This window comes from Papaver somniferum, chromosome 5, assembly GCF_003573695.1.
Source record: "Papaver somniferum cultivar HN1 chromosome 5, ASM357369v1, whole genome shotgun sequence".
NCBI classification, from domain to species: Eukaryota; Viridiplantae; Streptophyta; class Magnoliopsida; order Ranunculales; family Papaveraceae; genus Papaver; species Papaver somniferum.
In genome coordinates this window covers 192,715,580-192,729,681 of record NC_039362.1, presented here as the reverse complement: position 1 = coordinate 192,729,681, position 14,102 = coordinate 192,715,580, and the positions used below count along the sequence as shown (strand labels likewise).

Below are 14,102 nucleotides of genomic sequence, written 5' to 3'. Positions count from 1 at the left end.
CTGCTCTGAGATTTGCGAAACTGGTGAAAGGGTCCAGGTTAGGGAACATAATTTTTATCTTAGTTTTGGTTGGGGTGTGCCAGGCCTATGCAGAAGTGCAACACAAAGGCGACGCGTGAGAACCCTAGCAGCAAGCTGCTGTGATGGGAACTCCCCCTTGAAAAAAATTAATTTAATATCGTGTGAGCCGATGGCTCACATATCAGATATTAAACTGATAAGAACAGATACTACACTTGATCTTAGCCAAAAGGCCGAGAAAGGTATGCTTGTTCAATTCTTTAGCTTCTTGCTTTATACAGTCTCGTTTCCGTTCTTCTGCTTTAACTAGTCTAGGTGGGACTAAAGTATTAGCTTACTCCGGCTTAGGTATACGAGTCATGGGCAGGATACGAGTGTCTGAAAAGACTTCGATAACAATGTGCCAAACTCTGATGTAGTAGTAACTAACACCCAATCTGGAGTCACTTATATCTGAAAAGGCAAGACATTTTCAGATGGAGACAATTTCCTACCTTCCCGACTATGGGGTTGACGACGGTACTATAGTAGTGAAGACGAACGTAACATTTCCGTCACTGCAAATACTTCTTCACATCCACCGCGCAATGCATGCAGTTATTGATAGACAGAAGAATCATGGTATCCACTTTCATGTACTAGCGAAAGCATTACGTATGTCTGGTGGAGATCATATTCACTCTGGTACCATAATAGGTAAACTGAAAGGGGAAAGATAAATAACCTTGGGCTTTGTTGATTTACTACGTGATGATTATATTGAAAAAGACCGAAGTCGTGGTATTTATTTCACCCAAGATTGGGTATCTCTACCGGGTGTTCTGCCTGTGGATTCAGGTGGTATTCATGTTTGGCATATGCCTGCTCTGACCGAGATCTTTGGAGATGACTCTGTACTTCAGTTCGGTGGAGGAACTTTAGGACACCCTTGGGGTAATGCACCGGGTGCTGTATCAAATCGAGTAGCCCTAGAAGTGTGTGTACAAGCGCGTAATGAGGGACGTGATCTTGCTCGTCAAGGTAATGACATTATCCGTGAAGCTTGCAAATGGAGCCCTGAGCTAGCAGCTGCTTGTGAAGTATGGAAGAAAATCAAATTCGAATTTGAAGCAATGGATACTTTGTAATCCAGTAATTACCATTCGTTCCTTTAATTGAATTGCAATTAAACTCGGCCCAATCTTTTACTAAAAAAGGATTGAGCCGAATAACGAATAAGGTTCTTATTTCATTTTCCAGGCATATATACATACTGGATTTCGGTATAAAAAATATTAAATACAATATCTAAGACTCAACAATTCAAATCCTTCTGTTGTTGGATCCATAATTAATCCTATGGATCCTTGAGATGGGATTAGTAGAATATTTTCTATACCCCTTAATCCGGACTATGGTCGAATCGAGCCAATGGTCACAACGTTGTATCCCAGTCCCGTATATTGCCCTTTTCCTTCCGCATTGCAATAGAAACTTATTATTCTCCAAAAATTCCTAGGAGAGAACAAATATTTTCGATTAGAATTGGTACACGGCACGGGATAACCCTCTCTTTCTATTCTAATTGAAGAAAGGGTTCCATCATATAGATTGATAGTGAAGTGATATCCAGATTCCCACAAAAGAAGAATCCTTTTTTTCAAGACTCATCCGTGATTAGTTAATTATTCTATTGGATCTATATGCTTATTCCGAGAGGATATATTCAAATTATTATTCATCGAATGACTATTCATCAATTGTATTTACATTCAAATAGGGGGGCAGACAAGCTCTATGGAAAAAAGGTGGTTCCATTCGATGTTTTTTAACGAGGAATTAAAACATAGGTCTGGGCTAAGTAAATCAATGGATAGTCTTGGTCCTATTGAAAATACCAGTGGAATTGAAGATCCCGTTATATATGATAGGGATAAAAATATTGATAGTGGGGACGATTGTGATAATTCCAGTGCTAATAATATGGATACTTTTTTCGATGTCAGGGACATTCGGAGTTTGATCTGTGATGACATCTTTTTAGTTAGGGATCGCAATGGTAACATTTACTCGATATATTTTAAAAAATTGAAAATTTTATTTTCGAGATTGACAACGATCGCTCTTTTATGAATGAACTAGAAAGTTCCTTTTATAGTTATCTGAATAATGGTTCTCAAAGCGACAATCACTACTACGATCGTTATATGTATGATACTCAATATAGTTGGAATAATCACATTTTTAATTGCATTGATAGTTATCTTCGTTCTGAAATCAGTATTGATAATTACATTTCAGGCGATAGTTACAAACACGCGACAGTTACATGTATAGTTACATTTGTAATGAAAGTGTAAATAGTAGTGACAACGAGAGTTCCAGTATACGAATTAGCACAAATAGAAGTGATTTCAATATGAGAAGAAGATATAATGATCTCGATATAAATAAAAAATACAGACATTTGTGGGTTTCAATGCGAGAGTTGTTATGGGTTAAATTATAAGAAATTTTTTAAGTCAAAACTCAATGTTTGTGAACAATGCGGATATCATTTGAAAATGAGCAGTTCAGATAGAATCGAGCTTTCGGTTGATCCGGGCACTTGGGATCCTATGAATGAAGACATGGTTTCTATGGACCCCATTGAATTTCATTCAGAAGAGGAACCTTATAAAGATCGTATCGATTCTTATCAAAGAAAAACAGGGTTAACCGAGGCTATTCAAACAGGCATAGGTCAACTAAATGGTATTCCCATAGCTATTGGGGTTATGGATTTTCAGTTCATGGGGGGCAGTATGGGATCCGTAGTAGGCGAGAAAATTACCCGTTTGATCGAGCATGCGACTCGTAAAGCTCTACCTCTTATTATAGTTTGTGCTTCGGGAGGAGCGCGCATGCAAGAAGGAAGTTTGAGCTTGATGCAAATGGCTAAAATATCTTCCGCTTCATATAATTATCAATCAAATAAAAAGTTATTCTATGTATCAATCCTTACATCTCCTACAACCGGTGGGGTGACTGCAAGTTTTGGTATGTTGGGAGATATCATTTTGCCGAGCCTAATGCCTACATTGCATTTGCGGGTAAAAGAGTAATTGAACAAACATTGAATAAGACAGTACCTGATGGTTCCCAGGCGGCTGAGTATTTATTCCACAAGGGCTTATTGGACTCAATCGTACCACGTAATCCTTTAAAAAGTGTTCTGGGTGAGTTATTTCAGCTTCACGGTTTCTTTCCCTTAAATCAAAATTCAATCAAGTAGAGATTCAATTCAGTTATTTTATTTGCGGCAAAGAAGTTTTTTAGTTATTGGTAAAGAAAAAAAGAAGAGTTCGTTTTCATTACGGGCATAAGATCTATTTATATTGTAAAAAGAATCAGAAGTTTCGGATACTTACTTTTTCTTTTTTCCTCCAGATATGTATTTTATACCTATAATTGGTGCTATATTACTGATTAGTAATCAGGAAGTTTCGATCAACAGGATAAAAGAATACATTCTTCTTTTTTTTAGCAAAATTTTATGAAGAAAAAGAATTTCATCTTATCCTCTTACGTATTATAGATATAGAAAAATTCAAATCTATAAAATAATAGAATAGAAATCGTGCATATTTCAATATTTCCGTGAGAACTCATATTTAGTTCTACATTCCTTGCACTTATATTCTATACTTATAATAAATAGATATATTTATCATAAGATATCTTTATAACAGGTACAAATTTTAAATCGAGGTATCCATTCTATGACAACTTTTGATTTACCCTCTATTTTTGTGCCTTTAGTGGGCCTAGTTTTCCCGGCAATTGCAATGGCTTCTTTATTTCTTCATGTTCAAAAAAATAAGATTGTCTAGATTCCTATGAAGCAGACGCTTTTATATTTAACCAATTTGATGAATTATTTCTAATGGTTCACATCATAATAGTGCTAGTTGATGAGAGTTACTTCGGGAACAAAAAAGTAAAGTAAAATTCATTTGGGTTATTCTCTCAATTCCAATAAAATGCAATGGATCTAGTATGAACTGCGCTCAGAACGTATATGGAAGACTTATAACGGGTCTCGAAAAACAAGTAATTTCGCTAGGACCATGATCCTTCTTTTAGGTGTCACTAGGGTTCTTATTGTTGGAACTTCTAGTTATCTTGGTAGGAATCTGATATCCTTATTCCCGTCTCAGGAAATCCTCTTTTTTCCACAAGGCATCGTTATGTCTTTCTATGGATCGCGGGTCTGTTCATTAGCTCCTATTTATGGTGCACAATTTCGTGGAATGTAGTAGTGGTTATGACCGATTTGATCGAAAAAGGAATAGTGTGTATTTTTCGTTGGGGATTTCCTGGAATAAATCGTCGTATCTTCCTTCGATTCCTTATGAAGATGTCCAGTCGATTAGAAGTCGAAATTAAAGAGGGTCTTTTCCTCGTCGTTTCCTTTATATGGAAATCAGAGGTCAGGAGCCTTCCCTTGACCGTACTGATGAGAATCTGACTCCACGAGAAATTGAACAAAAAGCGGCGGAATTGGCCTATTTTCTTGCGCGTACCAATTGAAGTATTTTGAAATGAACCTCGAAGAATTAATGTTTTGTTAGCATGGGGGGAAGGAACAGAACTAAGGAATCTTCATTTTATAACTCATGCTTCATAGAAATTTCGATCGGATAGAGTCGACGAAAGAGATGGTTTCCTTAGTAATTTCATATTTAAAATGCCACAAAAGAAAACATTCACCACCCTCACATATCTTGCATCTATTTTTTTTACCCTGGTGGGTTTCTCTCTCTCATTTAATAAAAATCTGAAATCCTGGGTTACAAATTGGTGGAATACTAGGCAACCCGAAATGTTTTTGAATGATATTAAATAAAAGAATCTTCTAGAAAAATTAATAGAATTAGAAGAACTTTTCTTTTTGGACGAAGTTATAAAGGAGTACCCAGAGACACATATACAAAAGCTCCGTATAGAAATCCACAAAGAAACGATACAATTGGTCAAGATGCACAATGAAGGTCATATTCATAGCATTTTGCACTTCTCGACAAATATAATATGTTTCGATATTCTAAGTGGTTATTCTATTCTAGGTAACGAAGAACTTCTCGTTCTTAATTATTGGGTGAAAGAATTCCTCTATAACTTAAGTGACACAATAAAAGATTTTTCTATTCTTTTATTCACTGATTTATGTATCGGATTCCATTCGCCTCATGGTTGGGAACTAATGATTGGCTCTATCTCAAAGGATTTTGGATTTTATCATAATGATCAAATTATATCTGGTCTTGTTTCCACTTTCCCAGTCATTCTAGATACACTTTTAAAATATTGGATTTTCCGTTATTTAAATCGCGTATCTCCATCACTTGTAGTGATTTATCATTCAATGAATGACTAAAGACTGATTCACCGATATTAATCAATCATAATTTTTTTACTTTGTTTGTACATACACAAACGAAGCATTCAAAATCTTACTCACCTTTTATATTTATACCCATCCCAGAGACTCTTCATGTATTCCATTCCAGTAAAACTATTACATTACAATAGTAGAATCGTGGATAGGGAACTATACTAGTAACCTACCTAATTTATTGTAGAAATTCTCGGGATCAATGATTGGACCATGCAAAAAAGAATATCTTTTCTCGGATAAAGGAGCAGATGGCTCGATCCCGAGAATTTCTACAGTAAATATCATTAGATTTGATAAAGCGCGATTCGATTAGAAGAAGTTTATTCTGTAAATTATTTAGGATTCGGCTTACTTTCCCGTTGTGATATACTTCGTTGTGTAGGGTTCTCGTTCAAAATAAATCTTTTTTTGCATGAAGGCTAACCCAGTGGTTGGTCTTACTTTAAAACTAATTTTTATTACATTAATAAGTATTCCCTTTTCGCCTTTTCACATTCAAGTCAAGTACTAAAGACCGATATTCTAGATTCTTCTTTTAAGACTTCGAGCTTTAATTTCATAACCCGATTCTTTTTTGGGGAGACGGGTTGCAGGTCGAGGTAGTACGGACTAAAAAATGGTAAATTGGGGATAGATCCCTAGGATTGTTATATGTAAGGGTTTCTCTCAATTCAAGGCATTGAATAAAATCCATTAAGTCTAGAACAAGGAAAAAAGAATAGGGCGATGCATTCAGTTTCCGTATCTAATCAATAGAAACAACAATCCTCTAACTGGATTGGATCTTAATGAAAAAAATAAACCAATACCCTTCGGTTTTATTATATGATATAGAATATCATAAAATATAACATCCATATAAAATTCTTAATATTCTTAATAGTATCTTAATTTAATCTTAATAAAAATTTTCTATAAATTATAACTAAAAAAAATATGTAATTCTTTTTTCTCTTTTTTTTAGAGAAAATCTGAGACAAGATAAAAACGATAAGTTTGTAATAAGAGCATAATATGTCTCTAGCATATCGAAATGGAATTGAAAGAAGTGAAATAAGGACTCCTCTCGATGAACCTTGAAACAAGAATGACCCACAGCAAAAAAAAACTGGGGAGTTCAATCAAAATTCATTGGTATTTCGACTAAACAGTTATAGCTTAATTCAAATTCCAGATCGAATCGAGGAATACGGTATATATTTTTTCCACATTCATAGGAGCGCATCTATGTTTCTTCTTTACGAATATGACATTTTCTAGGCATTTCTAATAATATCAAGTCTTATTCCTATTTTGGCTTTTTTCATTTCCGGGGTTTTAGCCCCGACTCTCGAAGGACCGGAAAACTTTCTAGTTATGAATCAGGCATAGAACCAATGGGCGACGCTTGTTTACAATTCCGAATTCGTTATTATATGTTGCTTTGGTTTTTGTTGTTTTTGATGTTGAAACGGTTTTTCTTTACCCATGGGCGATGAGTTTCGATGTATTGGGTGTATCCGTTTTTATAGAAGCTTAATTTTCGTGCTTATCCTAATTTTTGGTTTAGTTTATGCATGGAGAAAATGAGCGTTGGAATGGTCTTAGCTCCTGAATATTCAGACAATAAAGAAGAAAAAAATGACATTGAGACAGTTATGAATTCCATTGAGTTTCCGGTACTTGATCAAACAACCCAAAATTCAGTTATTTCAACTACATCAAATGATCTTTCAAATTGGTCAAGACTCTCCAGTTTATGGACGCTTCTGTATGGTACCGATTGTTGCTTTATTGAATTTGCTTCATTAATAAGCTCGCGCTTCGACTTTGATCATTATGGCTTGGTACCAAGATCGAGTCCTAGGCAAGCGGACTTAATTTTAACAGCCGGCACAGTAACAATGAAAATGGCTCCCTCTTTAGTAAGATTATATGAGCAAATTCCTGAACCAAAACATGTAATTGCTATGGGAGCCTGCACTATTACAGGAGGGATGTTCAGTACTGATTCTTATAGTACTATTCGAGGAGTTGATAAGCTAATTCTTGTGGATGTTTATTTGCCAGGTTTCCCTCCTAAACCGGAGGAAGTTATCGATGCTATAACAAAACTTCGTAAGAAGGTATCTCGAGAAATCTACTAAGATAAATTTGGGTCTCAACAAAATAATCGATGTTTTACTACCACTCACAAGTTTTATGTTGGACGTAGCACGCATACTGGAAATTATGATCAAGGATTACTCTATCAATCGTGATCTACTTCAGAGATACCTTATGAAACATTTTTAAAATACCAAAGTTCAGTATCTTCCCATGAATTAGTGAATTAGGGATACTGCTTTTCTTTTGTGCAGAAGAATAGCAAATGCCCTTCACTTCAATTTCCAAAATTTCGTCGTAAACGTGAACTACTTATACAAATGAAAATCCGGGAGAGATTAAAAAAATGCAGGGTCGTTTGTCTGCTTGGCTAGTCAAGCATGGGTTAGTTCATAGATTTTTAGGCTTCGATTACCAAGGATTCGAAACTTTACAAATAAAGCCCGAGGATTGGCATTCCATTGCTGTCATGTCATATGTATATGGTTACAATTATTTACGCTCTTAGTGTGCCTATGATGTAGCACCAGGCGGACTCTTAGCTAGTGTGTATCATCTTACGAGAATAGAGTATTGATGCAGATGAGCAGGCTATAGCCTATTTGGAGGCTAAAAATCCAAGTGTCGTAATTTAGATCCTTAGGGGTCCATTTCGATGGGAAACAAGCCAAAGAACAGGACAAGGGAATCTTCGATTGCCTTGGTCTTCAGAATTTAGCCAAATTCCATCGTTTAGGGCATCAAACATACGTTTTTGCTATTTTAGGAAAGTTTTTATTTTGTTAATAACTCTTTCGTTAGGAGTCTGTTTGGGCCGCCGTTTGAGGCGAATTGTTTTATTTTATGAGTACTTTCATTATTTTAGGTCGACCAAAATTTGCCAAAAATAGCAAATTAGGGTCTGAGTCGGTTTAGGGGGTTTTTTCATCCTTTCTTGACTAGCAAGTTAGGGTTTTTCCCCAAGTCTATAAAAGAGTCCATCATAAATTGTTTAGGGCAACTTTTTTTGGAATATATATCTTCTTTATCAAACTTTGTTCAAGTTTAATCGATTTTTATCTAAAGTTGGGAAACCGAAGTCTAGATATTAATCAACGTTCATAGTCGATATTCCTAGGAATATTTGAAGTCTGAACAACACTTCTCTTTTCTCTAGTTTCTCTAATATCCGCTGCATCAGTTGGCATCAGAGCCAGTTCGATTCCAGGGTTAGTAATATGCCAAGGTTACCAGTTGGTCGAGGTCGTGGTCGAGGTCGTGTTCGAGGCCAAGAAGTTGATCCAATTGATTATAATACGATGAAGGAAGAATTATTGAATGAAATCCGAGTGATGATGGGTCAGAATAACATTCATCATGAAGAAGGAGACGAGGAAGAAGGGGATAATACCAACGAAGAAGGGGATTATACCAACCCTTTTGGTAGAGGACGCCGTGAAGGTAGGATAATCCAACGTGACGATTCTGAGCGCTGGAAGGCCGGAATAAAAGTGGAGGTTCCAGAATTCTATGGAGGTTTAGAACCGGAGGAGTTTCTTTCGTGGTTGAACACAGCTGAGGAAGTATTGGAATTTAAGGATGTACCAGATAACAAACGAGTTCAGCTGGTAGCAACTATGTTTCGGGGAAGAGCTAATTCGTGGTGGCAACAACACAAACTACAACGCTCTCGTAAAGGGAAGCAGAAGTTAGTCTCGTGGGAGAAGATGAAGAAACATATGAGAGCAGAATTTTTACCACACAACTATATCAGCTTGATGTACCAGCAACTACAAAACCTACGCAAGGGAACACGTTCTATAGACGAGTACACGAAGGAATTTTATCGATTACTTTCTCTTAACGATTTGTCGGAGTCAGATGAGCAAAGAGTCGCACGTTATGTAGGTGGTCTTCCTCAGCAATATCAGGATACACTTAACATGTTTGACTGTTGTTCTATATCGGATGCACATCATAGAGCAAGGCAGGTAGAGAAACAAGTGGGGCGTAGAAGTTCAAATTGGGGTAACAATGTAGCATCTTCCCCAACAAGTAATCGTAGTACGTCAACAACTAGTACTGTTAACAAACCTAATTCGGTTTCGACCCAAGTAAAACTCCAATCAGCTATTTTGGAGGCAAGTGTAATAAGTGCGGTGAAACTGGGCACAAAGGCACTGACTGTCGCAAAGTAGAACGTGTGAACAAGGTTCTTTTCAATGAAGACAATCGTGAAGAAGATGATTGGGTACCTGAATATGATGAGGATCCAGAGGATGACTCTGAACCTAGTGATGAAGTAGTTACAGAGTGAACTTTGTAGCAAGAAGAAGTTTTCTCACTCCACGTACAGATGAGGACGACAACTGGTTACGTAATAATATATTCCAGTCGACATGTACGATCGAGGGAAAGTTTGTCGTTTAGTTATTGATCCTGGAAGTTGCGAGAATATTATTGACGAAGAGGTCGTGAAACGGTTTAGGCTGGAAACCAAGGCACATCCGCATCCATATAAACTTTCTTGGCTTAAGAAAGGGAATGAGGTGAAAGTAAACAAACGTTGCTTGGTTTCTTTTTCGATTGGTAACAAATATAAAGATAAAATATGGTGTGACATTACTAGTATGGATGCTTGTCACTTGTTGTTGGGTCGACCATGGGAGTTTGACAGGAAAACTAGTCATGACGGGCATAAAAATACCTACAGCTTTTTATGGAACGACGTACGTATAGTACTTGTACCCAGCAAAGAAATTGCACCTAAACCATCTACCGGACAAACTACCAATCTCTTGTCGTTTAAGCAGTTTGAAGTTGAGGCAGAAGATGCAGGAGAACTGTATGTGTTGATTAGCAAAGACCAACAGCCGGATGAAAGTAGTATCCCTATTGCAGCTCAACCTTTAATTAAGGAATTTATTGATGTTTTCCCTAACGAGTTGCCAGACGAGCTACCACCTCTCCGGGATATACAACACCATATTGATCTCATCCCTGGATCAAGCTTGCCAAACAAAGCGCATTATAGAATGAGTCCTAAGGAGCATGAAGAACTTCGTCGTCAAGTGGAAGAGTTGTTACAGAAAGGTTTGATCCGACAGAGCCTAAGTCCTTGTGCTGTACCGGCCTTGTTGATTCCAAAGAAAGATGGAACGTGGAGAATGTGTGTTGACAGTCGAGCCATCAACAAAATCACACAGTAAAATACCGTTTTCCAATTCCTAGATTGGATGACCTGCTAGATCAGTTGTGTGGAGCGAAGGTGTTTAGCAAACTCGACTTGAAGAGTGGGTACCATCAGATCAGAATTCGAGAAGGTGATGAGTGGAAAACAGCTTTTAAGACTCGAGAAGGGTTATATGAGTGGATGGTTATGCCGTTTGGATTGTCCAATGCGCCTAGTACATTCATGCGTATAATGAATCAAGTTCTCAGGCCCTTTATCGGTACTTTTGTGGTCGTTTATTTCGACGATATTCTTATTTATAGTGTTGATATGAACATGCATTTTCAACATCTTCGAGAAGTGCTTTCAACTCTACGTCGGGAAAAATTATTTGCAGCCATCAAGAAGTGTTCATTCATGACTGACCAAATTCTATTTCTCGGCTATGTCGTAACCAAGGATGGAATAAAGGTAGATGATTCCAAGGTTGAAGCTGTAAGAAATTGGACCACACCCACTACACTGCACGAGGTAAGGAGTTTTCATGGTTTCGCTTCTTTTTACCGGCGTTTTATTCATCACTTCAGCACCATTATGGCACCCATTACTGAATGCATGAAAGTAGGAAAGTTCTCATGGTCTGAGGAAGCTGACAAAGCCTTTGAAGCAGTCAAGACAAAACTAATAACCGCACCACTATTGGTGTTACCTGATTTCAGCAAGCCATTTGAATTACACTGTGATGCATCGAAGGTGGGAATTGGAGCTGTTTTGAGTCAGGAAGGACGACCTGTAGCATATTTTAGTGAGAAGTTGAATGGTGCTAAGACCAACTACAGTACTTATGATGTGGAGTTTTATGCCATAGTTCAAGCCTTGAAGCATTGGCGACACTATCTAATTCATAACGAATTCATTATGTTTTCTGACCATGATTCTTTAAGGCATATCAATAGGCAAGAGAAGCTTTCATCTAGACATGGTAAGTGGGCTTCTTATTTGCAAGAGTTCACTTTTGTACTGAAGCACAAAGCTGGGTCGCAGAATCAAGTTGCTGATGCTTTAAGCCGTCGAAGTATGTTACTCAACACCATGCGAACTGAGGTAATAGATTTTGATTCGTATTCTGAACATATTCTAACCGATCCACACTTTGTGGAGATTGTGGATAATATCAGTCTAGGAAAACGAAGTGATTACCTTATGCATGAAGGATTTCTCTTTAAAGGTAACCAATTGTGTATTCCCGATTCTAGTCTTCGATTGAAGATTATTAAGGAGTTACATGACGAGGGGCACATGGGTAGAGATAAGACTTTCCAGCTTGTTTCAAAATCATATTACTGGCCAACAATGAGGCGTGAAGTTGCTAAATTCGTGGACAGATGTCGAATCTGTCAAGTTTCAAAAGGAAAAGCAACCAATGCAGGGTTATTATACCACTAAAAGTTCCAAGCCAACCATGGTCAGATTTGAGCATGGATTTCGTATTGGGTTTACCTCGAACTCAGAGGGGGCATGATTCAGTATTTGTTGTTGTCGACCGTTTTTCAAAAATGTCTCACTTTATTGCTTGCAAGAAGACTACTAATGCACTGAAGGTAGCTGAATTGTTCTTCCAAGAAGTGTATCGTCTACATGGATTGCCCTGTTCAATAGTCAGTGATCGAGACACAAGATTCCTTAGTTATTTCTGGAAAACCTTGTGGAAATTGGCTAATACAAGACTTAATTTCAGTAGTGCGTATCATCCTCAAAGTGATGGCCAAACAGAAGTTGTGAATCGTTCTTTGGGTGATATACTACGGTGTATGGTTGGAGACAATCCGAAAAGTTGGGACCAGAAACTTTGCCAAGCTGAATTTGCATTTAATCGTTCAGTCAACCGTAGCCTGGGTATGAGTCCGTTCGAGGTTGTTTATGGATACAATCCACGAGCAATAGATTTAGCTCGTGTTCCTGATTTGAAGAGAATTGAAGTTCGTGCTGAAGAACGTATCCAACAGCTGCAGCAAGTTCACAAGTTGGCCGAAGAACAGTTGCTTCGAGCTAATGAAAGGTACAAGGAGGCGGCAGATAAGAAACGCAGAGTTGTCGAGTTTGAAGTAGGGGATTTTGTCTGGGCAATATTGACAAAGGATCGTTTTCCAGTTGGCGAGTACAACAAACTGAAGGCGCGCAAGATTGGTCCCTTGGAAATTGTCGCAAAGATTAATTCCAATGCATACAAGTTGAAGCTTCCAAGTCACATCCGTACTTCTGATGTTTTTAATGTCAAACACTTAGTGCCTTTTTGTGGTGATAATTCTGATGATGATACGACAAATTCGAGGGCGAATTTCTCCCAACCCCGAGAGAATGATGCAGATGAGCAGGCTATAGCCTATTTGGAGGCTAAAAATCCAAGTGTCGTAATTTAGATCCTTAGGGGTCCATTTCGATGGGAAACAAGCCAAAGAACAGGACAAGGAATCTTGATTGCCTTGGTCTTCAGAATTTAGCCAAATTCCATCGTTTAGGGCATCAAACATACGTTTTTGCTATTTTAGGAAAGTTTTTATTTTGTTAATAACTCTTTCGTTAGGAGTCTGTTTGGGCCGCCGTTTGAGGCGAATTGTTTTATTTTATGAGTACTTTCATTATTTTAGGTCGACCAAAATTTGCCAAAAATAGCAAATTAGGGTCTGAGTCGGTTTAGGGGGTTTTTTCATCCTTTCTTGACTAGCAAGTTAGGGTTTTTCCCCAAGTCTATAAAAGAGTCCATCATAAATTGTTTAGGGCAACTTTTTTTTGGAATATATATCTTCTTTATCAAACTTTGTTCAAGTTTAATCGATTTTTATCTAAAGTTGGGAAACCGAAGTCTAGATATTAATCAACGTTCATAGTCGATATTCCTAGGAATATTTGAAGTCTGAAAAACGCTTCTCTTTTCTCTAGTTTCTCTAATATCCGCTGCATCAAGTATGGTGTGGATCAGCCAGAGGAGGTATGCATAAAAGTATTTGCCCCAAGGATAAATCCTAGAATTCCATCTGTTTTTTGGATTTGGAAAAGTGCGGATTTCCAAGAACGGGAATCTTATGATATGTTGGGAATCTCTTAAAACAGATGAGAGAAGGATACTCAACTTTGGTACCTTCTCTTCTTGGTACCTCTGGTGATACGACATAAATCACCAGAGGTACCAAGAAGAGCAGGTTTGAGATCGAAATTTCCTTCGGAGACATCGATCTTTAAAACCGCCAAATCATACGTGGGATCAAAACCAACAAGTTTTCCTTCCTTGGAGAACTTTTCCCTGTGTGCATCTTCAATAAATACCTTGCAACGCTGAAGTCCAGTCGTATCAGTTGCCAACTTAGCTATGACATGATAATTGGTCACTATGTGTCCACTTTTATCCCATATGAAACCAGAACCAGT

At 37.6% G+C, this 14,102-nt stretch overlaps 1 protein-coding gene and 1 non-coding gene across 2 annotated transcripts; one reads left to right on the top strand and one right to left on the bottom strand.

Annotated features, from left to right (window-relative positions):
• Positions 1–69: 69 nt before the first annotated feature.
• Positions 70–267, bottom strand: LOC113284669. The gene has a single exon (XR_003328309.1). It is a non-coding gene; the product is annotated as a U2 spliceosomal RNA (small nuclear RNA).
• A 230-nt stretch (positions 268–497) lies between these two features.
• On the top strand, positions 498–1,148 carry LOC113280431 (ribulose bisphosphate carboxylase large chain-like). The gene is made up of 2 exons (XM_026529053.1): positions 498–717; positions 859–1,148. Exons 1-2 carry the CDS (start codon positions 498–500, stop codon positions 1,146–1,148), a joined length of 510 nt encoding a protein of 169 aa, XP_026384838.1.
• The last annotated feature ends 12,954 nt before the right edge of the window (positions 1,149–14,102 follow it).